General features: G+C 51.4%; 1 protein-coding gene across 1 annotated transcript; it reads left to right on the top strand.

The window, feature by feature from the left end:
• The first annotated feature begins 930 nt into the window (after window positions 1-930).
• Window positions 931-24,355, top strand: GLTP (glycolipid transfer protein). Its single transcript, XM_082853342.1, has 5 exons — window positions 931-1,117; window positions 17,169-17,227; window positions 18,212-18,345; window positions 21,094-21,244; window positions 23,057-24,355. The coding sequence occupies exons 1-5, from the start codon at window positions 1,015-1,017 to the stop codon at window positions 23,237-23,239; spliced, it is 630 nt and encodes a 209-aa protein (XP_082709468.1). The 5' UTR covers window positions 931-1,014; the 3' UTR covers window positions 23,240-24,355.
• Window positions 24,356-25,611: the final 1,256 nt, after the last annotated feature.

Here is a 25,611-nt window from a genome sequence, read left to right as displayed (position 1 = left end):
TTATCCTCAATGCCTAGCACAGTGCATGGCACATAGTGGGGGCACAGTTAATTATTTATTCTGGAATGAATGAGCTCTCAACAATTGTGTGCTAAATTTTGGGACACAAGCATCTAGGTGGGTTTTGGCTGAGGTGAGCTGTGCTCCAGGTTGTGACAGGCGTGTACTCTGAGCTAGTGGGCTGAGGTCAGGTTTGAGGAAACAAGCATCAGTCAGGTGTTGATTGAGTTGGATTGTAAACTGGGCTGAATCCATCAGGTAATATCAGACTGTTGAAGTCAGACTCGACCCCAGATTTCAGGTAACAGGAGTCCTAGTTAGGCATGGCTGAGTTAACTTGTGACTTGAGCAGTGTCCAACAGGCATAGGATCACTCACGGAGAAGAATTATGCGTCCCCAGTGGTTGTAGCCAAAGAGAACTGTGACCACAGCAGTGTCCAAAACGTCACTGGGGGCTGTTGGAAGACAGGCTCTGTTTGCGGGGAAACAGATGTCCTAAGGGACGCTGGCTGGATTGGGCTGTAACCTGGGCTGGTGGATGGGTTGTGAGTTGTGACCTGGTCCATCAGGCGAGGACTCGGCCCAAGCCAGCCCGCCTGGTTGGGGGGGTGCCACGCCAGGGGCGGCAGGTAACACACCTGAGGACGGGTCACCTGGGAGCGGCTCACCTGGGCGTACCTGGATCCAAGAGTCGGAGCGCTTTCGCGCCGGGCGGGCTAGCCCCGCCCCTCGGCCAATGGTGACGCGGAGGTCCGCGGCCGTGGGCGAGGATTGGGCGCGGGCGGACGGGCGGACGGGCGGGGCGGGGAGTCCGGCAGCTTAGGCGCTCTGCCGGCGGGCGGCGCTGAGCGCTCGTCTACGCGGGCGCGGAGCGGGCGGAAGTGGCGACGCTGGCGTCCCTTGATCCTGCTGCGGGCGGCAGTGAAGGCCCCGGAGCTGACGGCGGCGGCCCGGGGGGCGGTGTGGACGCCCGCGGCGCCGGCTGGGGCATCCCCAAGGGCCTCGACCCCGAAATGGCGCTGCTGGCGGAGCACTTGCTGAAGCCGCTGCCCGCGGACAAGCAGATCGAGACGGGGCCCTTCTTGGAGGCGGTGTCCCACCTGCCGCCCTTCTTCGGTGAGCCGGGGTGAAGAGGGGAGCTGGCCCGCAGCCCTGACCCAGAGCGCACCCGCATCCTTCTTCTCCTGAGCATCCCCCAACCATCCCTCAACTAGACACCGCAAATCCTAATTCCCCACGCACCCAAGATGCCCTTTTTCTCCAAGCACCCCAAATTTTCCCTATCCCTGCCCGCTCCCAAATCCTCTTTCCCCCCGAACATGTCACATCCTTCATCTCTTCCCAGACATCCCCATATCCTCCATCTCCCTCAGACTCTCCCAACCCTTTTGTCTCCCCAGACACCTCACATGCCAACATGTCCTTCAGATGCTGGCAGTTCTCCGCCTCCTGGTGCACCCCAGTCGTCCTCTCCCCACAGACACCCCTACTCTTCCAAATCCCCAATCCTCCAATCCCCCATGTCCCCGAAAACATCTCTCACCCTATCATCCCCCTCTTCCCTTTCAGAGTGGCTCTCAACTCCCTCTCCTTAAAATGAATCCCCCCCATTTCATAAACCCCCTCTTTTCTGTAAATTCTCCCAGCCTCTCCCTCATGGGACTTTGTGAACACTTCTTTCCTTAGAATTCCCTCATTTCAGATCAGAGACACCACCCACCACACCCACTCCAAGGGCAGGAAGCCTGGCAGGGTGAGGAGGGGCCTTTTGGAGGGAGTCACAAAACTCTGGGGCCCGTTCCTAGGGAGAACCACCTAAAGCTTTCCCTCCATTTAGAACAGGGTTCAGGACAGGGGGGCTGCTATGTGGGGCGACATCAGACATGGAGTGCTTGGGATGGGGTCCAAAAGGGAAAGACCCCTCCTCCATATGTCATGCCCTGGGAGGTCATAGGAGCACTGAGCTGGTTGCAGACCTTCCTTTCTCCCATCCCTCAGCCCAGCCCACACCCTGGATGGAAAATGGGAAACTGAAGACAGTACCATCGGCCCCTGCCCTTTGCTTTGCTGGTCCTGAGTAAAGGCTGAAACCTGAGCTCTGCTTTTTCCTCTTCTATGTGGGCTTGCCCAGCGCCCCGCCCTGCTGTTTCATTTGGTAGCCTTGTAGGAAGAGACCAGTCCGGAGGGCAGAGTCTAGCTGAAACCTGCAAACTGACAGAATCTTGACACTGACCTGAACTGAAGGGAAGTGGCACCTGGGGCAGTCACTCCCTTTCCCCCCTAGTGGGTGACCAGGGCTCATGGTGGGCAGTAGTCCCTGAAGTGCCGTGGGCTCTGGGGTGGTTGTGACTACGTGGAGTCGTGTGCCAGCTCTCCTCCTCCACCTCTTGAGCCTCAGCATCCCCATCTGTGAAATGGGCATGCTGATCTCCTAGGCTAGCGGCAAAGAGTAAATGAGGTGGTGTGTGTAAAGTTCTGAGGCCTTAAGTGCCAAACAGGTCTTAGCTGTTGGCAAGGGGAGGTGTGTGGTTGTTATACAAGTTCCTGGATTCAGTTTTGGTTCCTTCATAGAGTGGATAATTGATTAATGAGTAGTATTTGAGTGAGTGCCATTGGCTGGTTTGTACGATTCTCAGACTGGCTCTTTTACGTCCACTGTTACATCCCTGGTACCCAGAACAGTGCCTGGCACACAGTAGGTGCTCAGTCAGAACTTGTTAAATGTATAAAACATTCTTATTTTCTGTATCTCAGTGTTGAGGTAACACTGACTCTCCAGGCAGGAGTTTGGGAGCTATCTGGTTTGAGCATTGAGGAGTTGTTGATTTTTGTGACAGGTTTTTCCCCCTTCCTTGGTTCTATGAGCATTTGCCCTGAACAAGGATTCAGAATCTGTTTAAGCTAGTCGTTCTCAACTGAGGGCGGTTTCGCCTCCTCAGGGGACATCTGGCAATATCTAGAGACATTTTTGGTTGTCACAACCTGGGAGGGGGGTGGGGTGGTGAGGGGCACGGGGAGATGCTACTGGCACCTAGTGGGTAGAAGGCAGGGATGCTGCAAAACATCCTCCAGTGCACACACAGCCCTCACCACAAAGAACTGATCCAACCCCAAATGTTAGCTGGATCTCAAGGTGGAGAAACCCCGAGTTAAGCTCTGTGGCCCTTTCCTCCCTCACCTTCAGCAAGGTTGCCCATCAGTTCTGCATTTGGGGGCTCCCTCATTTGATGTGATTATCGTGCCGGTTTTAGAGGAAAGGGGGGTGGTGGCGGCTGGAGCTGGCGGTGATCTGGTGCCCCTGCTGGAGAGCACCCCCTCCTCCTTTCCCTGATCTCAAAAGACCCTTGTCTTTGCTGCGAGCCGGGTGCTGTGGGCCGTCACATCTGTTGACAGAACCACCATTTATACAGAGGCCTCAGTGGGTTGGCCCACAGAGGATAATTCTTAGCACTATTTAAAAAAACGTGATGATCCATTTTGAAGCCTTAGGCTCTTCTTGGGGGAGAGTTCCTCCTGAGGGTTTAAGCTTCAGGAGGATGCTCCCACCAGTGGCTTTTCTCTGACACTCAGGGGTTGGTGGAGATCCGCCGTCAGCTCTGACACACGGGCTTTGTCTAGGTCTTGGGAACGTCTGGTCCCCTGGATGATCTGGGTGGTGTGTTTCTGGAATGGAGCAGGCCTGGGATTATGGGCACAAGAAGTCTGAAAGGCATTCGGTGCCAGTTTCCTCCAAATCAGGGTTTCTCCACCGTGACACTGCTGACATTTGGGGCTGGGCCATTCTTTGGGGTGGGGGTCTGTCCTGTGCTTTGTAAGACGTTTAGTGGCATCTCTGGCCTCTCTCTACCAGATGCCAGTAGCACCCCATCTCCCCAAGTTGTAACAACCAAAAATATCTGCAGGGAGACCGAGTTACCCTTGGTTGAGAGCTACCGCTCTTGATATAAATAGGGCAGAGGGCTGAAAGCTGTGTTTTTTTTGGTTTTTTTTTTTGAAAGCTGTGTTTTTTAAAAGTATTTTAATTCTGCAAGGAAGATCTGTTTCTCAAAGGAAAATGGAACCAGAAGAAATGATAAATTAAAAATCTCGCTGCCATTTATTGAGCATTTACTGTGTGCCAAGCATTCTATGTAGATTAATTCACTTAATCCTCTCACAACCTTTTGAGGCAGAGTTTGTTGTTGTTGTTATTGTTATTTGAGAGAATCAATGCTGACATTTCAGAGTATTTTCATTCCAGACCCATTTATATCTTTATCTATATTTAAGGGGAAATGTATAAGCTGCTTTTTTACACCCAACAATATAGCATAACCACCTTTACCCATCAATCAGCATTTTTTATAGCTGCCTAGAACTTCGTTGCTTGAATGTGGCCATAATTTATTTAGCCAATCCCCTGCTGTTGGACATTTACATTGCTTCCTTTTTGTTTTTTTGCTCTTGTAAACTGTGCTACAGTGAACATTCTTGTATATATTTCTTTGCATACTTCTTTGGTTATTTCTAATGTTTAGAAGGGAAATTGCTGGGTCGAAGGGTGTGAAGGCTTTTAACCTGTTAGCACAACCCCATTTCTTAAACCATCATCGGTGGTGGTTTGGGACAGAATTGGTTGGGCTTGATGAATGCTAATTGGTTGGGCTGCAGGTCAGATGTAGCTCAGAACATCTGTATCCTGGGCTAACTCTTCCATATCTCCAGCCTGAGTCTCCCGAGCTGTATAGGTTTTGCTGTGTCCACTTAGAGGTCAGCCCTTTGTCCATCTTCTTTCTTTACCTTGACCCAGTAATTGGATCTCACCTCTGACTGATCAGTTTGCAGCTGACTTCTGTGAGGCCCTGCTCTCTAATCTTTTATGGTCAGTTATGCAGCTGTTCTAGAGCATTTGCAATTGGAGGATGGGGGGGATGGAGGGAGGGTGAGGGAGAGGCTTAGTCATTTAGTCTTGTCACTCCCTGCCTAGAAGCCTCAGTGGCTCCCTGTTACCCCACCTTGATATCTGTGCTGTAACCTTTCTGAATGGCTTGCAGCCCCACAGAGGGTACCATGCCATCATCTGCCTCTGGCACTTTACCCGCGTCAATTTCTCTGCTTCTGGTACCACTCCTCTCTGGCCCACCACCTTCCTTTCACCTGGCTGGGTTCCACTTATCCTTAAGGAATCAGCTTAGGGGTCACCTCATCTGGAAAATCTTTCCTGACTCCCATGGAATCTACCCCATTCTGACACTTGGAGTTATTTCAGTGCACTTGGTGAGCTAGTGATGTTTGTCGAGTGAATGCTTTTGGTTCCATTCCCATTTTTCTGGGTTCTTCTAAAAGTGTTTTGCTTTCTTCTCTCTTTCTAAGTTAAAATATAGAATCAAATTAAGATACATAACTCATATCCTGTACCCATGGCAGACGTTAATAATCAATCATGATACTGTTTTTTTCCCCTTTAAGTCTAAACACAGCCTCGGCCACTCCGAGGTCCATTAGAATTGATGCATGAGGTGACACCTGTTTGCTCTCACTGTTTAGGGAGCAACCAAAGATGCAGGAGCTGAAAGTAATGATTTCTGCCTCTTGGTTCTTGAGATCCAGATTCCAGGGGTGATTTTACTTCCTTCAGGCTTCTTAGCTTAATTAAATGGATGTGCATAGAATCGAGCCTTACAGATATCTGATACTCACGAAACAGTCCTAGAGTAGCCCCAGAAAGAGTGGTTTTGCGTCACTTTGGTTCAATGCTAGCTCTATTTGGCGGGGATGGGGGGGGGTGGGGGAATGGCAGGCCCAGAGGCACAGAATTATCTTGTTTTACAGCCAAAGAAACCAAGGCCAGAAAGGTTAGGTGACTTTCCCAAGGTCACACAGCCAGCAATTGACCACAGAGCCAGACTAGAACTCAGGCCTCTGGACTGCTTATGCAGTGCTTTTGCTGTTGTGCCTGCCTGCTTTCCTCTTCCTGTCTGGTCAGTGGAGCCAGCCTGTTTGGCCACCGAAGTCCAGGAGCTCTGCTGGCTCCACTGTGGCTTATCCAAGACACTGGGAACCCCAGACCAGCTATGCAGGTTTCCTTGGAGCTGCGTGCCTCATAATCATCTTGCCATGCTGGGACCATATCTCTTGCCTAATTGAACGCAGATTTGATAGCTGGGGCATGGAAGTCATCCAGTGGGGAGACCCCAGACAGCTCAGTTTTTCCTTTAATTGGGACATTGAGTTAACTGCCTGGGGACCAGCCCCACCCACACCCGCTTGGCCTCTAAGAAGTTGTTCCTACCATTGCAACAAGCACCTTTCAGGACTTGGGACCACAATTTTTTTGGTTTTTGTTTTTTAAGTTGATACAAATATATGTTTATTTTTGGTTTTGTATAGAATATCCCAAGAAAGAGAAACAAGAAACTGTATTAACCCTCGTCCAATAGCAGGTTAGTTATCATTTTGGTTGAGTGTCTGTTGAGAGCTGGATGCTGTAGGAACCGGAAGTAGACCGCTTCTAGGAGGAAGAAACAATGTACTTTGTGGAGGGCGGTGGATAAGTCACTTTCAGCAATGGGTTTTGCAAGTTTGAACCAGCCTGCAGACTCCTCTCATCCATTGGAAGTGTGTTTGCAAGTAGTGAGTGAGGATTCATTAGCCTTGAGGAACACCTACTGCGTGCTGGTGGGACATGCTCATGAGCTCATCTGGCCCAAGTTAGAGCCAAGTAACACCTGTATAGAGGGCTGCCGCTGGCCCTGTTGTCTTATCCCATCCGTCTGTGTAACAGCTCATGAGCTGGCTGCTTTGGAGGCTTAGAGGGAAGAAGTTGCTTTGAACCTGGGTCTATTGTCCACTGAAGTCCATGAATCAAAGTCTCTAGATAGATGGATATTGGCATCAAACAGCCAGCCTGAGCTTGAGTGCTGCTTCCATGGTGCCCCAGCTGTGTGTCCATGCCCTAGTGGTTCCCCTCTCTGAGCCTGCAGCCCCAACTGTACAAGGCGGAAGCTGGGCCTCCCAGGAGGGCCGAAGGAGGCGGCCTCCCCCAGATGATGTTGGCACCCAATGCCCAGAATCACTCCATCTTTTTGCACAGGTGGGACAGACATCCTCAGACCTTTAGACTCTGCACTTCTTGCCACACAGCCCTTGGGAAACAAGGTTCTTGCAAAAACAAGCTGCCTCTGGCTCTTGATGACCAGCTCCCAGGGCTTGGGGCCAGCTGAGCTGCCTGGCTACTGAAGCAATTCTCACTTAGAACATCCAAAGGCCAGTGCAGAGCATGGACAAATGGTGCCCACCTGCTCTGTTCCCCCAGTGATAAAGATGAGATCCTCTTGATCCTCTGGGTTCAGAAAAGTCCGGCCCTGAGGTCAGGGACTGAGGTCTGGCCTCTGCTCCTGGAGGGAAGAGGATGGAGAAGAAAGAGGGAAAAGACCCGAACGTCCACTCTGTCACCTGCTGGCTCATCCAGCCCCCGTTTCATTCCTCATCTGTGGGGTGTCTGTCGCATAGGGCTTCTTGGAGGAACAGTGCCCCATTGTGAATCGCCTCCCAGGCCCCAGCAATGTGCCTGGCGGAGCGTAGGTGCCCAGCCAACGTGGGACTTGAAAGGGAATGGAAAGAATGCGTGACAAAGGGCTTTGTAAAATATAATACATGACCCCATCATAGCTAGCATGGAAAATATAATGCATGACCCCACCATAGCTAGCATAACCCCTGTTTTGAGTGACTCCCATGTGCCAAGCATCGAACTAGCCGATATCTCATTTCCAGTCCTTATCATGACCTTATGAATTAGGAGGAATTGGTGTCATTTTACAGAAGAGGAGACCAAAGTTCAGAGTGGTGAAGGGATTTAACCAGGTCACACAGCTAGTAAGGGCTTTGTAGGGGGCCAGCCCTGCCACAAGTCTTCCAGGGCAGAAAGGGCCTTTTTGAGCTGTTTGTCGGGGAGGGGAAATGATAGGAAGTAAGTTCCCATCTGGCAGTGTGCTTATTTCAGTGAGCTTATTAGAATGGAAATGTAGGTTGCGTTGTTTCAGTTTTAAAATGGCCTGGATGGATGTTAACTCCTTGTGTTACATTCTTACAGAGTTACTTGTAACAGGGTTTTTTGTTTTTTGTTTTTTTTTTTTAATTGTTACAGTGTTAACTGTATCTGAGCTTTTAAAAGTTGTTACAATGGGGACTTCCCTGGTGGCTCAGTGGTTAAGAATCCGCCTGCCAATGCAGGGGAGATGGGTTTGAGCTCTGGTCCGGGAAGATTCCCACATGCCGCGTGCACCACAACTACTGAGCCTGCGCTCTAGAGCCCGTGAGCCACAACCACTGAAGCCCGTGTGCCTAGAGCCTGTGCTCTGCAACAAGAGAAGCCACCACAATGAGAAGCCTGCGCCCCGCAACAAAGAGTAGCCCCCGCTCGCTGCAACTAGAGAAAGCCCACGTGCAGCAGCGAAGACCCAATGCAACCAAAAATTAAATAAATGAATAAATAAATAAATTTAAAAAAAAAGTCATTACAATGGATCAACCCTCTCCAGAGTTCTGTAAAACCTCTGCTTTCTGTCCCTGCAGTTCCGCAGTCAGCTCACACTTCCCCTGGCTCAGAAATGATTCCTTTTCTGCACTGCTGTCCCCCCGAGTTCCTTTGTCCACTCCCTTCTGATCTCAGACATTAATGGTCAGGAATACATGGTCCTTATTTTATAACTGAAGGGCTCCTGTTAATTTTACCCATATCAATCAACTGATAACACCTTCTTTCCCTACCTCTCTCTCCTCCCTCCCTTCCTCTCTTTCTCTTTTGATTTCTTAATCATTGGAATCACTCTTTTCTGGATTTCTTCTCTAAAGAATGATGATATAATGTGTAATAATAGTTATTATAATCATAATCATAAAGAATACTTTTAAAAAAATTTAGCCAGAAACTATGAGTTGAGGCCTGTTATTAGCCTCATTTTACAAATGCGGAAACTGAGGCTCAGAGAGTTTAACTAAATTCTCCCAGGCCACACAGCAAGTAAGAGAAATCATTTTCCCATCTGCATTCCCGACTGAAGGCTGGTTTTTGACAAAGGGGTCAATTTTGGATAAAGAGAGTTGGCATGTCATGGGGGTAATTTTTAAAAGCATCATTTTGTAAACATTCTTTTCTCTTAGATATTAGGATAGTAGAATTTAGAATGGGAACTAGTTTTAGGAAGGTGGGCATTCTCAGGGCTCTTATGCTTCAAAATAGGCCTTATTGCAGACTGAGCCATCTCCACACACACACACACACACACACACACACACACACACACACACACACACACCCCACATACCCGTGGATTAATAAATGATTCATCTCCATCAGCTGTAATTTGAGTGCCTCCCATTATGATCCTTGTAACCCAGGATCTGTAAAGTTAATCTGCCCCATGTGTTTAACAACGAAACCTTATTATCCAGCTATTGAAAAAAAAAAAATTGAATTTGAAATAGAACCTCCCCAAACCAGGCTCCTAGAGTCATGACACAGGTACATTCTTCATCCTTTTTCAAATAAGTATTTATGGGTTGGATCTGGTATTCCCACACTGAATCACACAGGCTGAAAGTGAAGCTGTGCGTCTTAAAAATGGAATGCTTTTTGTTCTTGAAGGAAAATTATTCCTGAGATGAAATGAGAGGGCGGGCCACGGCGGGGGCGGTTCTCTCACCTTCTTGCCTAATGTTGGGAACATCACCTGTTGGAAGATATGGTTGTCTGAAGAGGCAGGTGTTGAGGGGCAGCTTGGATGGAAATTTCCAGATATGTGCTGGGGGCTTGCTCAGAGCATGATGGCAGGTGCTTTCCAACTACATTGAGGCCAGAAAAAGAGGAAGTGAATGTGATTCTGTGTGGCATATGGTGACTGCTGGCTTACGGGGAATTCTGCTGTCTGGGCAATCTCAACCATCTGAGCTATGACAGAGACCCGGGCAGAACTGTCACAGAGGTCATGCACAGAATGCTTGCTTGGTGCCTGTTTCCTCTTATTTTGCAGGCAATGGTGACAAAGTTAGCTATTTGTTTTCCAAGTATCTAGCAGAATCAAAGCACTGCAGAGAAAACAAGAGGAGTTTAAAAAAACTACACAAAACTGTCCTAAGTCCCTGAAAACATACCATGTAGGGCCATTTAGAGAAGAGTTGAGGGAGCCTGTGACGTCAGTGGGCCACACCTTTATCATAATTCCTGTTTTTGATGATGGCCCTGTTTAGAGAACTGCAAATGGCTTGCTGTACAAAGGCAGGGACGTTTGAGTTACATTTTGAGAAGTTCCATCCAGAATGGCTGAATGTGAAAGTTGGTACATTCATAAAATTTGGTAGATGGAAAATATTTCACTGCTTTATTTTCTTTTTATTATTGAGATTAAATGTCTTTTCCTTTCTTCTTTTAATTGTCCATTTTTCTATAAGGTGGTTGTTGTTTTTTTCTTATTGATTTGTTCGAGCTCTTTACATATTAGGGATGATAGTCTTTGGTCTATGATATTTGTTACACAGGTCATCCCCTCCCCCAATCAGTTTGCTCTTTGGCTTAGTTTGGTGATGGGATTTCCCCCCACCCCGACCCCATCCCATATAGAAGGTTTCTGGATTTTGTAATCAGACTTACTGGCCTTTTCCTTATGCCTTTTGGGTTGAGTAGCATGCTTAGAAAAGTCTTCTAAACAGAAGGGGCCATTTGCCAACACGTTCCAGGTAACCAAGGCTTGACTGTGTTTGGAATCCGTGCCCATTAGAGTTGGTTCCATGCAGTGAGATGGTGAAATTGTACCTGATTTTTCTTTTGTTTTTGAGACAACTTCCTTTGATGAATGAGAAAAGCATCCGAGCGCCCCCCCCGCCCCCCCCACCCCCTGCCCTTCCCTTCTGGCAGGTTCTGGGTGTCATTCTAAAGACCCTGTTGGCTGACAACAATGAAAAACAAGTTTCAGTTAACTGCAAAACAGGTAAAACAAGAAAGGTAATAATTTTGAGGCAGGGCTGCATTCTGTAGGAAAGGTAAAGCTGCATAACCCTCCAGAAGGATGTTGTGTCGTGTCGTATCCAGAGCAGCGGCCAGTTTGCGTTTCAAGGCTTAGGCCACGGTGTGCTTGGGGGTTAAAATCATTTCAGGGTTTTCCCGTCAGAGTCCTTTCGCCTTTGTTGAGTTCACACACACAGATAGAAATGTCCTAGAAAGAAAGGCTAGAGGAAGTCGTGGCACCAGCCTTGGCTAATTGTGTCTGCGTGCCTGACTCTCGCTATGTGACCCTGGGCCAGTCACTTGGCTCTTCTGGGCCTGGTGGCCTCGGGCTGCGCCAAAGCAAACATAAACCCAGAGCCTTCCGTGAGGCGTGTTGAAGCTGGCTTCAGCTTACCTGGAGCGCCTCCTGTTTGCCCAGCACTTCAGGGCTCTGGAAAGGGAGGGGCCTGAGCTCAGCGTGGTTCAGGCACTTGTCCAGACACCAGAGCTGAGAGCCGAACCCAGGACCGGGGCTCTGGAGCACAACCGTGCTCCTCCCCTGATCACAGGCGGCCCACCCCCCGATGCTGCCAGCCCGACTCCTCTGTGCCCATCTACGTGTACAAAGGCATGCCTTTCCTACCAGCAATTGCCCCCTCGCCCCGGCCCCATGCAGCGGGGAAGTGGATTCTGAGGTCGGTCGGCCTCACCACCTCCCTCTGCTGGGGTCCATCTCGCAGCCCTCGACTCTCCCCTCTCTTGCTTCTGCTCTACAATTGGCTCCAGAAGTCCATGCAGACCCCACATCCTACCCTACAGTAGAGCAGAAGCTCTGTCCCTGCACGGTAGCCACGACGCACAAGAACAGCTGCCTTGGGGCCCGGCTCCTGCCAACCATGGCAGTCTCATGACCCGAGTGACACGCTGTCGGGAAGGCGAAACAAAAAGCCTTTCTCCCCGCCATCGCAGGGTGGGGCGGGCGCTCAGAACCACACAAGAGCCGTTTCTAGAGCCAGGGAAGCTGAATAACATTCTGTGCATGTCTAAAATGCACACCCAGTGACCTGTTGCTGGGAAAAGCTAGGAAGCCACCCACGCATGGTTGGTGATGATCTGTCACCAGGCTCTGGTTCCACATCTCCAGCGTGGGATGGCTTTACTCGAACATCAGCCGGTGGTGGGAATCAAATCACGGCCAGGCTCAGGGCCCTCACTTGGCACATATGGCGCCTGCCCCATCACAGCAACTCTACAGGGGTGGTCCCTTTCCAGGCGGGGAAACTGAGGCCAAAGCCCCTTCTCATAGCCTCTGCCGTGTTAGTCACGTGGGTCCTTAGACCCGGTGCATTGGGTCAATCTTCACTATAAGAAAGTGGCTAGAAAAAGAACCTGGCAGGAAATGTGCCTCTAGATTCAGTTTCCTATTATCTGCCCCCTCATTCATGCTGGGGTCCAGCTCCATGCCAGGTGCTGGGGGCACAGAGGCGGACTGAGGCCCCCTGGTCTCTGCCCTCTCTGAGCTCAAGTCCATGGCAGGGATGGGTGGAAAACAGAGTTACACGTGGAGCCACAATCACGGTAGCAATGCAGTGGACTTGGAGAAAAAGTGGAAGGAAGAAGTATGACTTTTATGAGCAGAAAAAAGTGTCTGACATTCTTGTTCTTTTTTTTTTTTTTGGCTGTGCTGTACAGCATGTGGGATTTTAGTTCCCCCACCAGGGATTGAACCCGTGCCCCTGCAGTGGAAGCACAGAATCTTAACTGCTGGACCACCAGGGAAGTCCCAAGTCTGACATTCTTTTCCAACTTTATATATGAAAAATTTAATACATACAGCAACCCTGTTTGGGAAAAGCATCTTAGGAACTTGTGTACGAATCAGCGATTTTTAGAAGATGGCTGCTGTCATCTGCCAATGCTGGCTTTCAGCTGCGACATTTCCAGCCTCTAGCCAACCCTGCTCACTTCAGACTGGCCTCCACAATCTGAACTGGTTCTGGCCAGTCCATCCTGTTACTGAAGGCAGTGGTTTGTGTATACTGACAGACTCCCTCGGTTTGTCTCAAGTCTGAAGTCAAGGGAGAGTCTGTCAGCAGCCAAAGACCTCTGTTCAGTCCTGAATGGTGGGGCAAGTTTGTCTTCCAATTCCAGGCCTTGTTCCTATACTTGGTGCTCCTAAGGGCATAGTCATACCCCTTCGATTGACTAGTTGGTGAATATATGGTCCAGTGTTAAATACATCGCAGCCTTAAAGCTGTTTGCCCATTTTGTCTTTAAAAATCTGAACAAATGGCTAGTGAACTCTTGGTGAAATTTAAATGTTAATAAAATAGTATACCCATAAAAAAAATAAAATGTACAGCAAAATGGAAAGAATTTTACAGTGAATATTCATGAATCACGTAGATTCTACCATTAATACCTGACCATACCTCTCTATCCACCTCTCCATCCATCCATCAATCCACCTCATGTCTTTGGACAACATACATTTTGAAAGATGTGGAGGTGAAGCCATTGGCCATCCCTTTGGAAGGGTTTTTTCTTTTTTTTTTTGGCTGAGCTAGGTCTTCGTTGCTGTGCGCTGGCTTTCTCTAGCTGCGGCGAGCAGGGGCTACTCTTCGTTGCGGTGCGCGGGCTTCTCATTGTGGTGGCTTCTCTTGTTGCGCAGCACGGGCTCTAGGCACGCTGGCTTTAGTAGTTGTGGCGTGTGGGCTCAGTAGTTGTGACTCGAGGACTCTAGAGTGCAGCCTCAGTAGTTGTGGTGCACGGACTTAGCTGCTCTGCAGCATCTGGGATCTTCCCAGGCCAGGGATCAAACCCGTGTCCCCTGCATTGGCAGGTGGATTCTTAACCACTGTGCCACCAGAGAAGTCCCCCTTTGGAAGGGTTTCGCCAGTCCCTGTGCTGCCCATCCATGGCACCTGCCCGGCTCCTGTGAGGCTCGGAATTGGTGACCCTTGGTTGCATAGTCAAGAGGGGAAGAGTCTCCAGTGGTGGAGAGTCCTGGCTGTCTTGCATTATTATTTTTTTTTTTAAAGGAGGTTTCTTTTTATTTATTTATTTTTTGGCCATGCCGCTCGGCATGTGGGATCTTTGTTCCCTGACCAGGGATTGAACCCTTACCCTGAGCAGTGAAAACGCTGAGTCCTAACCACTGGACCGCCAGGAATTCCCTGCATTCTTTTTTTTTTTTTTTTTTTTGTGGTACGCGGGCCTCTCACTGCTGTGGTCTCTCCCGCTGCAGAGCACGGGCTCCGAACGTGCAGGCCCAGCGGCCATGGCTCACGGGCCCAGCTGCTCCGTGGCACGTGGGATCCTCCCGGACCGGGGCATGAACCCGCGTCCCCTGCATCGGCAGGCGGACTCTCAACCACTGCGCCACCAGGGAAGCCCCCTGCATTCTTATTTTAAGTCTGGAATGTGTTGTCCTTTGGGGGAGTCAGTGGTAAATGTCCCGGGAGAGAACACGTTACAGGGCTAGCAAATTGCACAGACTCCCAGGTTGGCCTTGCAGGATGAGGTCAGCGATACATCAGGGAAGATGAAAGGGTGGGTGGAATCATTACCTCATTAATGCCCTTGGCAGGTCCACCTGGGAGTCCAGAGCGCCCAAGATCAGGTGGGACAGGCAGCCTGCATCCCCCCACCCAGCACCTCGGAGCAGCTCCTGTGGCCGCCCCGGGGGAGGTCCAGCATAACCCCGTGGATGGAGATGTGCTCCCACAGGCGTGAGAGAGAGGCCGGTAGCTGAGAGCAGTGGGCTCACCTCTCGGCCCGAGGATTCTGTGCCCGGGAGCCTGCAGTGGGGCAAGGCAGCCACCCCGGGCCCCATGAGGGCCTCAGTCGGGAGGTAGGAGAGTAGAGGTGGCAGGGGGCACAGGCCCAGTGTTCCCACTCAGCAGAGGTCCTGACGGACCTGGTGCCTTCCGAGCCTGGGTGACATTTGCTGGACCGTGGAGCCTGGCCCTGGTCATGCTACAAAGTCTTAAAGATGGTCACAGTTCGTGTACTGAGGGTTCCTGTGCTGGCCACTCTGCTAAATGCGTTCAGTGCGTGCATTTTAATCCCCACGTCAACCTTATGAAATAAGTACCACTGCTGCCCCATTTGACATGTGAGGAAACTGAGGCACAGGAGACTTGCTTAACTGGATTCAAACCCAGGGTGTCTGGATATCTACCCGACCTTCTTTCCATTGGGTTTTGGGGTATTTCATTTATAACGTCCAATGCTGTTTCCCCAATGCGCCTTTTTTGTAACAGCTGCGATTAGAATGTTCCAGATGGCCGGCCAGGTGTGCTGGGTCACCTTGGGTGGAATTCAGCCCACAGGTGTCCCTCCCCCAGTCCTCCGCCCCATGCGGTCAGTTGGCACGCACACCGAGGCCCCAGCCTGGCCAGCGGACAAGGGGAAGCTGGCGCTGGTGTTTCCCCGCCGTGGGTTTGGTACCCACTTGCGTCCTGCTTGGGCATCTTTGCCCCCTGGGCTCTGTATCGAGGATGGTGAGAGGTGTTGGGGAAGCACAGCTGTCTTTAGGCTCTGAGGTGAAGTCCTTGTTGAGTCTGCTCAGGAGAGAACTGGCCCTTCCCCATGTGTTTCCTCCGTGCCCAGCCCTTGGCAGGGGGCTCTGACCTGTGGGCTGTCTCTGGTCCCTGTGACAGCCTGCTGGGGGATCACAGAGGAGGGAAAGGAGGAGAGACAGTCCACAGGCAGCTCACATTTCCCATGGAGTCCTGAGTTCTAGGCACTGCCAGTTTCTAGGTCCACATTTCATCAGCTCAAAGGTGCCACCTATTTTAAAATGCTCTGTTGTTTTATGAACCACCAAGACAGGAAAAACGCCTCCAGTTAAGAACATTCCGATTCCAGAGGTGAACAAAATTTGTGTCTTGGAAGTGGGTTGTTTCACATCATCCTCACAGCAGCTCTGATCGGTTCTGTTGGCCCATTTGCTAGATGGGAAAGCTGAGGCTCAGAGAGCAGAAGGGACATGACCAAGCCCACACTGCCAGGGTGTGCAGAGCGGGTATGGAGCCCCAGTTCATCGAGCTCTGCTAAGTGACCAGAGTCCCACTCCTGGTGGGTTCTCCTGGGCTCTTATGCAGAGTCTCAGAATGGTGGGGCCTCTGGGTCGCCAGCTCACTTCCTCCTTAGAAGCTGGTGAATGAGTCAGGTAGGATGAATTGGGAGATTGGAATTGACATATATACACTACTATATACAAAATAGATAACTAATGAGAACCTAGTGTATAGCACGGGGAACTCTACTCAATGCTCCGTGCTGACCTAAATGGGAAGGAAATCCGAAAAAGAGGGGATATGTGTATACATATAGCTGATTCACTTTGCTGTACAGTAGAAACTAACACAACATTGTAAAGCAGCTATACTCCAATAAAAATTAAAAAAAAAAAAAAAAAAAGAAGCTGGTGAACGAGCTCTTCTTCCAGCTCGTAAGATTCCTCGAGCTGCCTCCTGGCCAGCTGGTTCATTCGTGGCCTCCGCCATGTCAGCCAAGATGGTTTCTTAGAGCGTTAGTTTTGCAAGATACTCTACACTGTGCTGTCCAATTAGGTAGCCACTGGCCACGTGTGGCTATTTAAATTTAAATGAATGGAAGTTAAATCAAATTACAAATTCAGTCCCTCGATCACACTCACCACATTTCAAGTGCTCAAAGGCTACATGTGGCCCATGTTAGACGGTGCAAATATAGAACATTTTGTCTTAGGGAGAGAGGGTGCTGTGGACAAAATGGTTTGCCCCCTAGATAGTACAGTTGTATTTTTTTTTTAGTATTTATTTATTTATTTGGCTGCGCCAGGTCTTAGTTGTGGCATGCGGCCTCTTTTAGTTGCAGCATGTGGGTTCTTAGTTGCAGCATGCGGGATCTAGTTCCCCGACCAGGGATCAAACCCGGGCCCCCTGCATTGGGAGTGCGGAGTCTTAACCACTGGATCACCAGGGAAGTCCTAGTCCAGGTGTATTTTAAAGGCTCTGACAAGTCCTGCAGTAAGAAACTGGTCTCACTCAGAGCCCAGCACTCCAGATTGCCCATGAACCATTTTAGTACTTAACAAACAGCTCTGCCTTTCCTTAAACACACCAGGTGACCTCCCCTCCTGTCCCCATGGCCCATGGAGGTCCTGAATATCACCCTCATTGGGAATCTAAATCTCTCTTCTTGTGTTGTCCCCAGATTGCCTCGGCTCCCCAGTGTTTACTCCCATCAAGGTGGACATAAGTGGCAACATCACAGTACGTACTTGGCCCTACAGCCCCGGTACCCAGATCAGGACTCTATAATCCCGTCTGGTCACCAGTGCCCTGCTCCCTGCCGCAAGTTCCCCAGGCTGAGGAACAGGAAGGAGATGTGGAAATGGGCCTGGGCCCCAGCTTCTCTGACTTGGAGCTCCAGGTTCTTGGTCCTCTTTGCGGTCATGCCATCCAGTCATAGCCAAACTAGGACCACAGTCTGGAGGGTTGACCTGAGAAGGAACCTACTGGTTCTTGTATTCACTCTACCAAACAAAAAATAAACTCCAGGTGCACTGACCCTGCCCTTCCCTTCCCCAATTCTGAGAGTTCCGGATGGCATCCCCTAGCCACTGACCCTCCCCCCATGAGGATCCACTCTGAGGCTGGTTCTGTGTCATTATCCCCATTTTATAGATGAGGAAGCTGAGGCTCAGAGCTGTTGAGGGGCTCATAGCACGGAAGTGGCAGAGGTGGAATTCACATCCAAACTGCCTGCCTCCAACTCAGGAGCCTTCTTCCTGGACATCTCAGAATCCTAAGAACCTATTTCCATTTGTCCACAAAAGCGAAACTTCAGATGCTTGGGGTTTGAGGCGCTGTCAGTAGTGGTTAGAGAATGTGGACTCTGGGGCCTGGCCAGTGCTGGAACCCGCTCGCACCTGCACCAGCTATGTGACCTTGTGCACGTCATTTCCCCTCTCTGAGCCTCAGTTTCCTCATCTGCAAATTGGAATTATGACAGCAGCATCAGGGTTGCCGTGAGGATCAAATGAGGCTGTGCCCATAAAGTACTTCGCAAGTCCTGCAAATGCGAACAGTCATGGTTATTGTTATGACAAGCCCCTCTGACAAGCCCCACTGCAGGTCCTGGCACTGGGGGGCAGGAGAGCGAGGCTCTGGCGGGGTGCCCCTCCACCCAGCACGCGGGCAGCCGTCTATGGGGGCAGCCTTCCTAAGGGGGAAACCCTGTGTGCTCTGTTTCAGAAAATCAAAGCTGTGTATGACACCGACCCGGCCAAGTTCCGGACCCTGCAGAACATCCTGGAGGTGGAGAAGGAAATGTATGGAGCAGAGTGGCCCAAAGTGGGGGCCACGCTGGCGCTGATGTGGCTGAAGAGGTGATGGGCTCAGGTGGCTGGGTGTGTGTGGCTGGTGGGCCCGGAGTCCTGCTCTGCAGAGGAGGGACGGCCAACCCCGCCACTGCCCCACGGGGGCAGGACGGGCACTTCCTGTCTTTACATAGGCGCTCTTCTTGTGCAAAGCTAGTTAGTGACAGAGAAAAAGCGCCCTGGGGGCCAAGGCCAGCCTGATGGTGACGCTTCCTTGCTTGTCCCACCCCACCAGAGGCATAGCAAGCCGGCGGGTACTCTGGCCGCTGTGCTAAGCTGTTTAGACACCCAATCGCATTTCATGTGCTGTGAGTTAGGTGTGGTTATCCCCATCTCCCAGAGGAGGCCGCTGGGGCTTCTGGAGGCCAAATCACATGCCCAGGGCACAGGGGCAGTGCTGGGACTGAGTGGCTGAGCACAGCTGTGCAGGTTGTACACTGCACAAAGATGTTCCGTCTAGGGCCGGTCACATCACACACATGGTAGATTTGTATATTATGACAGCTTCTTGACAGAAATACAGCATCTTGAGGACAAAGAACTCTAATTTGCACAAATTCGTCCTGTGGCCTGGAGGCAGGGTACCCCGATATGGGATATGAACTCAGTCTTACCCCAGAGTTGACAGTGCTTGTAACCGTGATACATATTGTCCTCATAGCACATATTTGGAGCCGCATACAATTGTTGCATCTTACAGATGAAGCCATTGAGGCTCAGAGAGGCCAGGCAGCTTGCTTGCTGAGATCACCCTGCTCTCTACCAGCTCCAGAATTCTCCTTTAGCTGTGCAAACTCCACAGTCCCTGGCAACAACTGTGAAGCCAGGGACCCATTCTCTGCCCCACGGATGTTCCCAATGTTGCCCTTTCTCTGGGGCCTGGAGTGAGGAGCCAGGAAAGGCGCTCTTCCCCTGTCTCTCTCTCCATTCCCTGAAGCTACCCCACCCCCACCCCCACGCACTTCTTTGGTGAAACAGAACAGGAAGAATCTGCTCCCTGGAGGGTGTGGCCTGTGTGGGCATCAGGGGGTAAGTGGGCTATAATTAACAACCTTATGGCCTATTTTATGACTCGCCCCCACTGAGCTACCTACTCTTATCTGTCAACAAGAGACTCACAGACTTGGAATAAGGAACGCCCCTGTGTCTATCCATTGGCAGGTTCCATAGGTTTCTCAGGAAGAGCAAGCCAGAGAGTGACGTTCAGATCAGTTAGATGGTTTGTGTCCAGATCAGACATGGGCAGAGCCAGGTGACTGGGAGAGCACATGCCGGTGCATGTCAACAAATCGAGCACATAATAAGCACCTGCTGTGTGCTGTGCATGGTGCCGGGTGCATGGGATGATGCTTGGAGAGGCGTGGTCCCTCTTAGGGTATCACAGCCTGGGCAAGGGGTCAGGCTGGTGGGCAGATCCTGACAGCTGGATATCAGACCCTGGAGCAGAGAGAAATCAGGGAGGGCTTCCCGGAGGAGAATCGCCAAGCAGGGAACAGGAGGGTTCCAAGAGGAAGAGGCCTTGCAGAGGCCTTGGGAGGGCAGGAGAGACACAGCATATCTGCCCCTCCAGGAAGATCTGGTCTAGCCAGGGCCCGGGATGCAAGGCAGGAGCAGGGAAAGATGAGATGGGATTGGACAAGGATGAGTTCCAGCCTCCTCAGGGGTGCTAGGGAGCCACTGAGGGGCATGAAGTCCATTGGCAACAGGGTAAGATGGGGCTTGAGAAGGAATCGTCCCAGCTGCTGGTTAGAGGGGGATCATTTGGGCTGGGAGAGGCAGGGGCTCAGGAGAGGTGGTCAGCCAGGGCAGGGCTGGGACTGGACCCCGAGCTCGCTTCCACACCCCAGGCTGATCCCCAATGGTTGAGGGTTGTGATCCAAGCATGGAGTATTTCCCTTCACCTCATAGGTGATAAAGCTTAACTTTTATTCCTTTAGTCCTCGGGCCCAGAACACTTGCCCCTAAGAACCCCCCAACCTGAATCCTACCGCCCTGCAGGGAGGGAGCAGAGGACCCCAGCTGGGGAGTGAGACAGGCTGGGTTCACATCCCGGCCTTTGATTGAGCTTTTGGGGTACCTCTGTGTTCCCTTCTGTGAAGTGGGCAGGTCATGCTGAACTTAGTCTCACAGGGCTGAGGGGAGCAGATGAAATGAGGTGGATTAAAGGGCTAGTACTGGTCTGATTTTCAACTTGGTCACCCTGCCGTGACCCGCACCCTTCTTCTGGCTCTTGAAGCATCGTCCTACCCCAGAGGAAGGGCTCAAGTGGCCATTGGAGGATGCAGACCGTGGCTCAGGCAGTGATGGAGGCGGGGAACCCACAGGGTCAAACTCGCCTGTGTTCTCAGCATGTCCCTGGTCTACGGTCCCTGAGCCCTTTGAGGACCAGAGCTGCAGCTTCAACCCTGCACTGACTGGCTTCATTCCTCAAGCACTGATGGCCATGTGGCCATGGAAATAGGCAAGACAGGCCCAGACCCTGCCCTCATAGACCTTACAGCCCAACAGGGACTGGCCCCAGGCCTGGTATAGACGAGGTACTTGGACATGTGATGTGAGCCGGGGAGTCACGTTACACAGAAGCTGTTGTAGACACATGACAGCGGAGGAATCGTCACTCCCTTTGGGGTGTCCGTGCCCCCGGCTCACTGTAGGAGGTTAATACAGAGCGCATCCGGGCCTCCGCGTGCGGCGCTGGCGGGTGGTGCCGACGGGGCCGTACAGGGCCCTGAAGCGCAGTCTCCCTTCCGGCTGCAGAGGCCTGCGCTTCATCCAGGTGTTCCTCCAGAGCATCTGCGACGGCGAGCGCGATGAGAACCACCCCAGCCTCGTCCGCGTCAACGCCACCAAGGCCTACGAGATGGCCCTCAAGAAGTACCACGGCTGGATCGTGCAGAAGATCTTCCAGGTGAGCCGCGCCGCAGGCCCGGAAGGACCACCGGCTCGCGGGGCCCGCCCTCTGCCCCGCGCCCTGTGGCTGCGGGCCCGCCCCCCTCCCACCCCGGCTCAGGAAGGGCTCCCCTGTCCATCTGGGGTGAGGCTGGTGCTCCGAGGGACCCCTGCCGCGTGGTGGATATTTTCCTAGATGCTCCGTGGTGGTTCTGATGAGGGGCCTGATTGGGAGGCCGTGGGAGGAAGCAGGGCAGAGACTGAGGCTGTCGGGTTGATGGTGGGCTGGCCTCACTGGCCCCTTGGATTCAGCTGGGACCCTCGCACTGGAGTGGGGAGGGGAGGAAGGGCCCCTGTGCCCACGGGGGCGTCTGCTGAAAGAACGTTGGCCCACGAGGCTCTTGGTGACTTGTGTTGGGGTGATGATGACCACTGGCCTTCAGCACCAGCCCGGCTTTGGGAGAGGTCCACTGGGGACGTGTGGAGAGCCCTCGGGCTGCCCTGCACACTGTCGTGGCTGCCCTTCCTCCTGAAGCCCCCACCACCCGCTCTTCCTCGCTCCCGTGAGAACCGGCATCTGAGGGCTGGTCTCTGTCCCACGTGGCACAGGTCGAGGGTAGGCTGGGTCGGGAATCTGCTGGATCCAGGCAGGAAATAGGGCCACATCTGGGCCATCTGCCCTGGCAGGGCTGGGGACAGTGTTCATCCTGGGTGGGCACCGCAAGAGCCCTGTCCCCCGCCATCCCCGGCAGACCCCCTCCCCCTTGAAGGCCTCACGACCACCACCTCAGTAATAACCATGTGTGCTGGATGCCTGGCCTGGCGGGCTGCCGGCGGAGGGTGATCCTCACGAATGCACCGAGAGGTACTGTCCTTGCCTCCATTTCACAGATGAGGAAACTGACGCCCAGAGACGTTTAGGATCTTGCTAGAGGTCACACAGTAAGAAAAACGGGCAGCTGGGATTCTACCTCCTGAGCCTCAGTATCCTCATCTTGCAGATGGGTATAAAATAGGCCCTGCCTCACAGTCTCATTGTGAAGAGTCAGCGTGTCACTCTGTATAAAGTTCTTGGCGTGTGGTTTACACTCAGCAAATTGAAGCTATTTCTATTCTGACTCCTAATGATAACGTTATTATCTGTAATTTCCTCACCTTCTCAAAAGGCTTGTAGCCTAAGCTTTTTATCCGGTTGCATCCTTTTCCTTCTGGCTCTGAAATTCTGTGTATGTCCGGTTCTCTGGACTTTTCAAGTTGTCAGGGAAGCCCTGAAATTTAGGGAAGTATCACCCCCTGAAGGACAAAAGAGGAACAGCACAGATCAGCCATCCTCTCCCCGGCTCAGAAAGGTGGGGTCTCAGAAGGAAGCGGTTCACTTTCTCCAGGGCAGGGAGCCCCGGGGGAAGAGGCTCGTCCATGCCGAGCACCTGCTATGTGCCTGGGGCTGTGCTGAGCACTTGGCATGACCTCCTTAATCCTCACAAAGGCAGCCCGATTGGGTGGGTGTCATTATTATCCCCATTTTACAGATAAGGAAACTGAGGCTCAGAGAGGCTAAGTAACTTGCTCAAGGCTCACCGCTAGTCAGCGGCACAAGCTGGAATTTGAACCCAGGTCTGTCTGTCCCCAAAACTTCCTGCTGTCTCTCACCGGAGTAGAAGGGGACACACATCCCCCTTGGCCTTTCCCGCCCAGCACCACGAATAGCACAGACCCCTGCCCAGCACGGACCTCTGGGGAGTCCCCTCCCAGAACCCCGACGGGCCTGGCCCGGTGGCTCAGGGTCTCCCCCTCCGCTAACACTGAGCACCCCCCTCTCACCCGTCTCAAGGCAGCACTGTACGCGGCCCCCTATAAGTCCGACCTCCTCAAAGCACTCTCCAAGGGCCAGAACGTGACGGAAGAGGAATGCCTGGAGAAGGTCCGCCTCTTCCTGGTCAACTACACGGCCACCATCGACGTCATCTACGAGATGTACACCAAGATGAACGCTGAGCTCAACTACAAGGTGTAGGCCAGACCCTCAGCGGGCACCCCGGGCCACATGCCCCTGACCACAGCCCCCCGCAGGAACAGGCAAACCCGAATCACTGTGAATCCAGCCGGCCGGCCACCCCCAGCCTGAGGCGCCCCCCAGAGCAGCCCAGAGACGGACCAGGGTCTGCAGGGGACCGGCCCTGCTCTTTTAAAAGTCACTTTTGGGGTCTATCCTCCTGGAGCAATAAATAATGATCTCACTTCTGAATTTCATGACAGCACAGACTGACTTTATGCCTTCATTTCAGTGTGATAAAAATTGATTAATGTTTCTAATAAATCAAGTCCTAGGGTTTTTTTGGTTTCCCACCACCACCCCATGCGGAGCGTGACTCTGGGGGAACTGGTGTCAGACTCCTCACTTTAAAAATAGGCATGTGTCCTTCTGAGGATCTGGCTGAATGACGTTTGGGGTATTTTAAGGACCACGAGGGGGTTTGATCTGAAATTATACAGGGCCCCTGTTGTGGGATTTTTTTTAAAGCAGACTGGTGTGTGTTCTCAGTGGTTTGCACAGCCCAACCTCACAGCACTGTCATTAGAGCCTGCTCTTTCTTACTGTCTTTTGCTAGACAGTGTTTTTATAGCTGAAACCAACCAGCAAGCCTTTGATGACCAAGGGGAGGGTTATTTTAAAGCTATCAGGCACAAATAATTGACCATAGATGACTGTATTTGCATTCTTCTCCATAATTATCTTCTTCAGGGACGGCTTTTCCAACCTAAGAAACTACCTACCATGTGTATTCTTTCAAGGGGGAGAGGATGAACCCAAGAACACGCCTTGCTGCCTTAACTGTCCTTCCTGGCGCTAAAAAGAGCTGTATCTTTGAAAGTGTTGGGGCGAACAGAGCAATCCCCAAAGAACTGATACGTGTTAAAAACCCAGTGAGGAACAATTGGTGATTTTTATGTGGAAACTAAATAATCCTTAATAAATAAATCTCTATTTTGGAATCACATTGGTGTGCTCTTTTGGTTCTTGATTTTTTTTTTTTTTTTCTGTTCTTTCTGGATCAGAGGTTACAACTGGGGATAAGCCAAGGACCTGTTTTCTGGCCTCCAGGTCCTATTTCTGGTTTAAAAAAATAGAACTGGTTGCCACATTGAGAAACTGGGAACATGTCACAGAAAAATCTTGATTTCTAGCTTCTTTTGAAAAATCAGACTGCCTGTCAGGAGCTGAGAGATGACTGCCGCTTTGGCTGGATGCGGGGAGTGGGTGGATAAATTTTCCACTTTGCCTCAGTCCCCACCAATCCCTGTTGCCTCCCCAACCCTGTGACCATTGGTTATTGGAGTTTATCGTGGGCTGATGCTTTTTCTGTTCCTAGGGTCAAATGTAGAAGGAAATGTTTTACTTCATTCCTGCTCCTACAGAACTGATAGTCTAGTGGGCAAGATGGACCAGTAAATCACCAGTGATGATATAGAGTGGTCAGTGCCCAGAGGGAGCCTGGGGCTACAGGTGTGTGTGGGGGGGCACATCCTGGGATGACGCTAAACCTCGATGGAAGGGTTGGGGTTGGGAAGATCCCGGTAGAGGAGGAGAAGGAGGGGACACTGCAAATCATCGGCAATGTCCTGGTGGCTTGACCCAGAGCAGGCTGTGTGTATATGAGACATCATGCCACTGAGGGATTTGAATTTGACCCTGAAAATTATGGAACGCCTTCAAGGGTCTTGTGCACAGTCAGTTGGATATCCAGTTCGGAAGGCTGCCTCTGATGTGGCCAAAGGTTGGATGCCTGAACTAAGTTTTTTGCTGTCTCTGATTTTATTATATTTTCTAAGTTTACTGACAGTAAGAATGCCACTGATCTTTCTAAACTCGAACTGCTTTTTAGGATTTTTCCCTTTGGATATAAAATTCTGCCAACAAAATTGTAAAATTCTGTGTATTCCTTTTAAAACAAGAGCTTTTCTTCGTGTTTTCAACATAATACAGTGAGACCGGGAAGGCAGTTTCTTTGTGGAAGGTCAGAATATTCCCAGGAGAGCCTCCTTCAGTCCTGGTACCTGCCTGGCCCCAGGAGTCCTTTGGGTTTTTGACCCCAGAGACAAAGCCAGCAGTGCATGTATGCCTTCTCATTTCATCCTTGCCAAAGTGGGACTGAGTTCTGCCCGGGGCAGGGAGGAAGGAACATGTTGAGCACCAGCTGTATACCAGGCCCTGCACAAGTGCTTCACATGCATCATTTCACAAGCGCCCTGACATGTGGGCATCAGGAGCACCATTTATCAGATGAAGAAACTGAACCCCCCAGGGGTTCAAGAGGACTCGGCTAGGGTGATCCTGCCAGGACTGGGGACACTGGGAGTTCACATCTGACTCCATATCTCCCCCCA

The sequence above is a fragment of the Leucopleurus acutus genome (assembly GCF_964270905.1).
Source record: "Leucopleurus acutus genome assembly, chromosome: 13".
Lineage (NCBI taxonomy): Eukaryota > Metazoa > Chordata > Mammalia > Artiodactyla > Delphinidae > Leucopleurus > Leucopleurus acutus.
The sequence above is the reverse complement of the archived record's forward strand: the minus strand, read 5'-3'. Positions and strand labels throughout refer to the sequence as shown.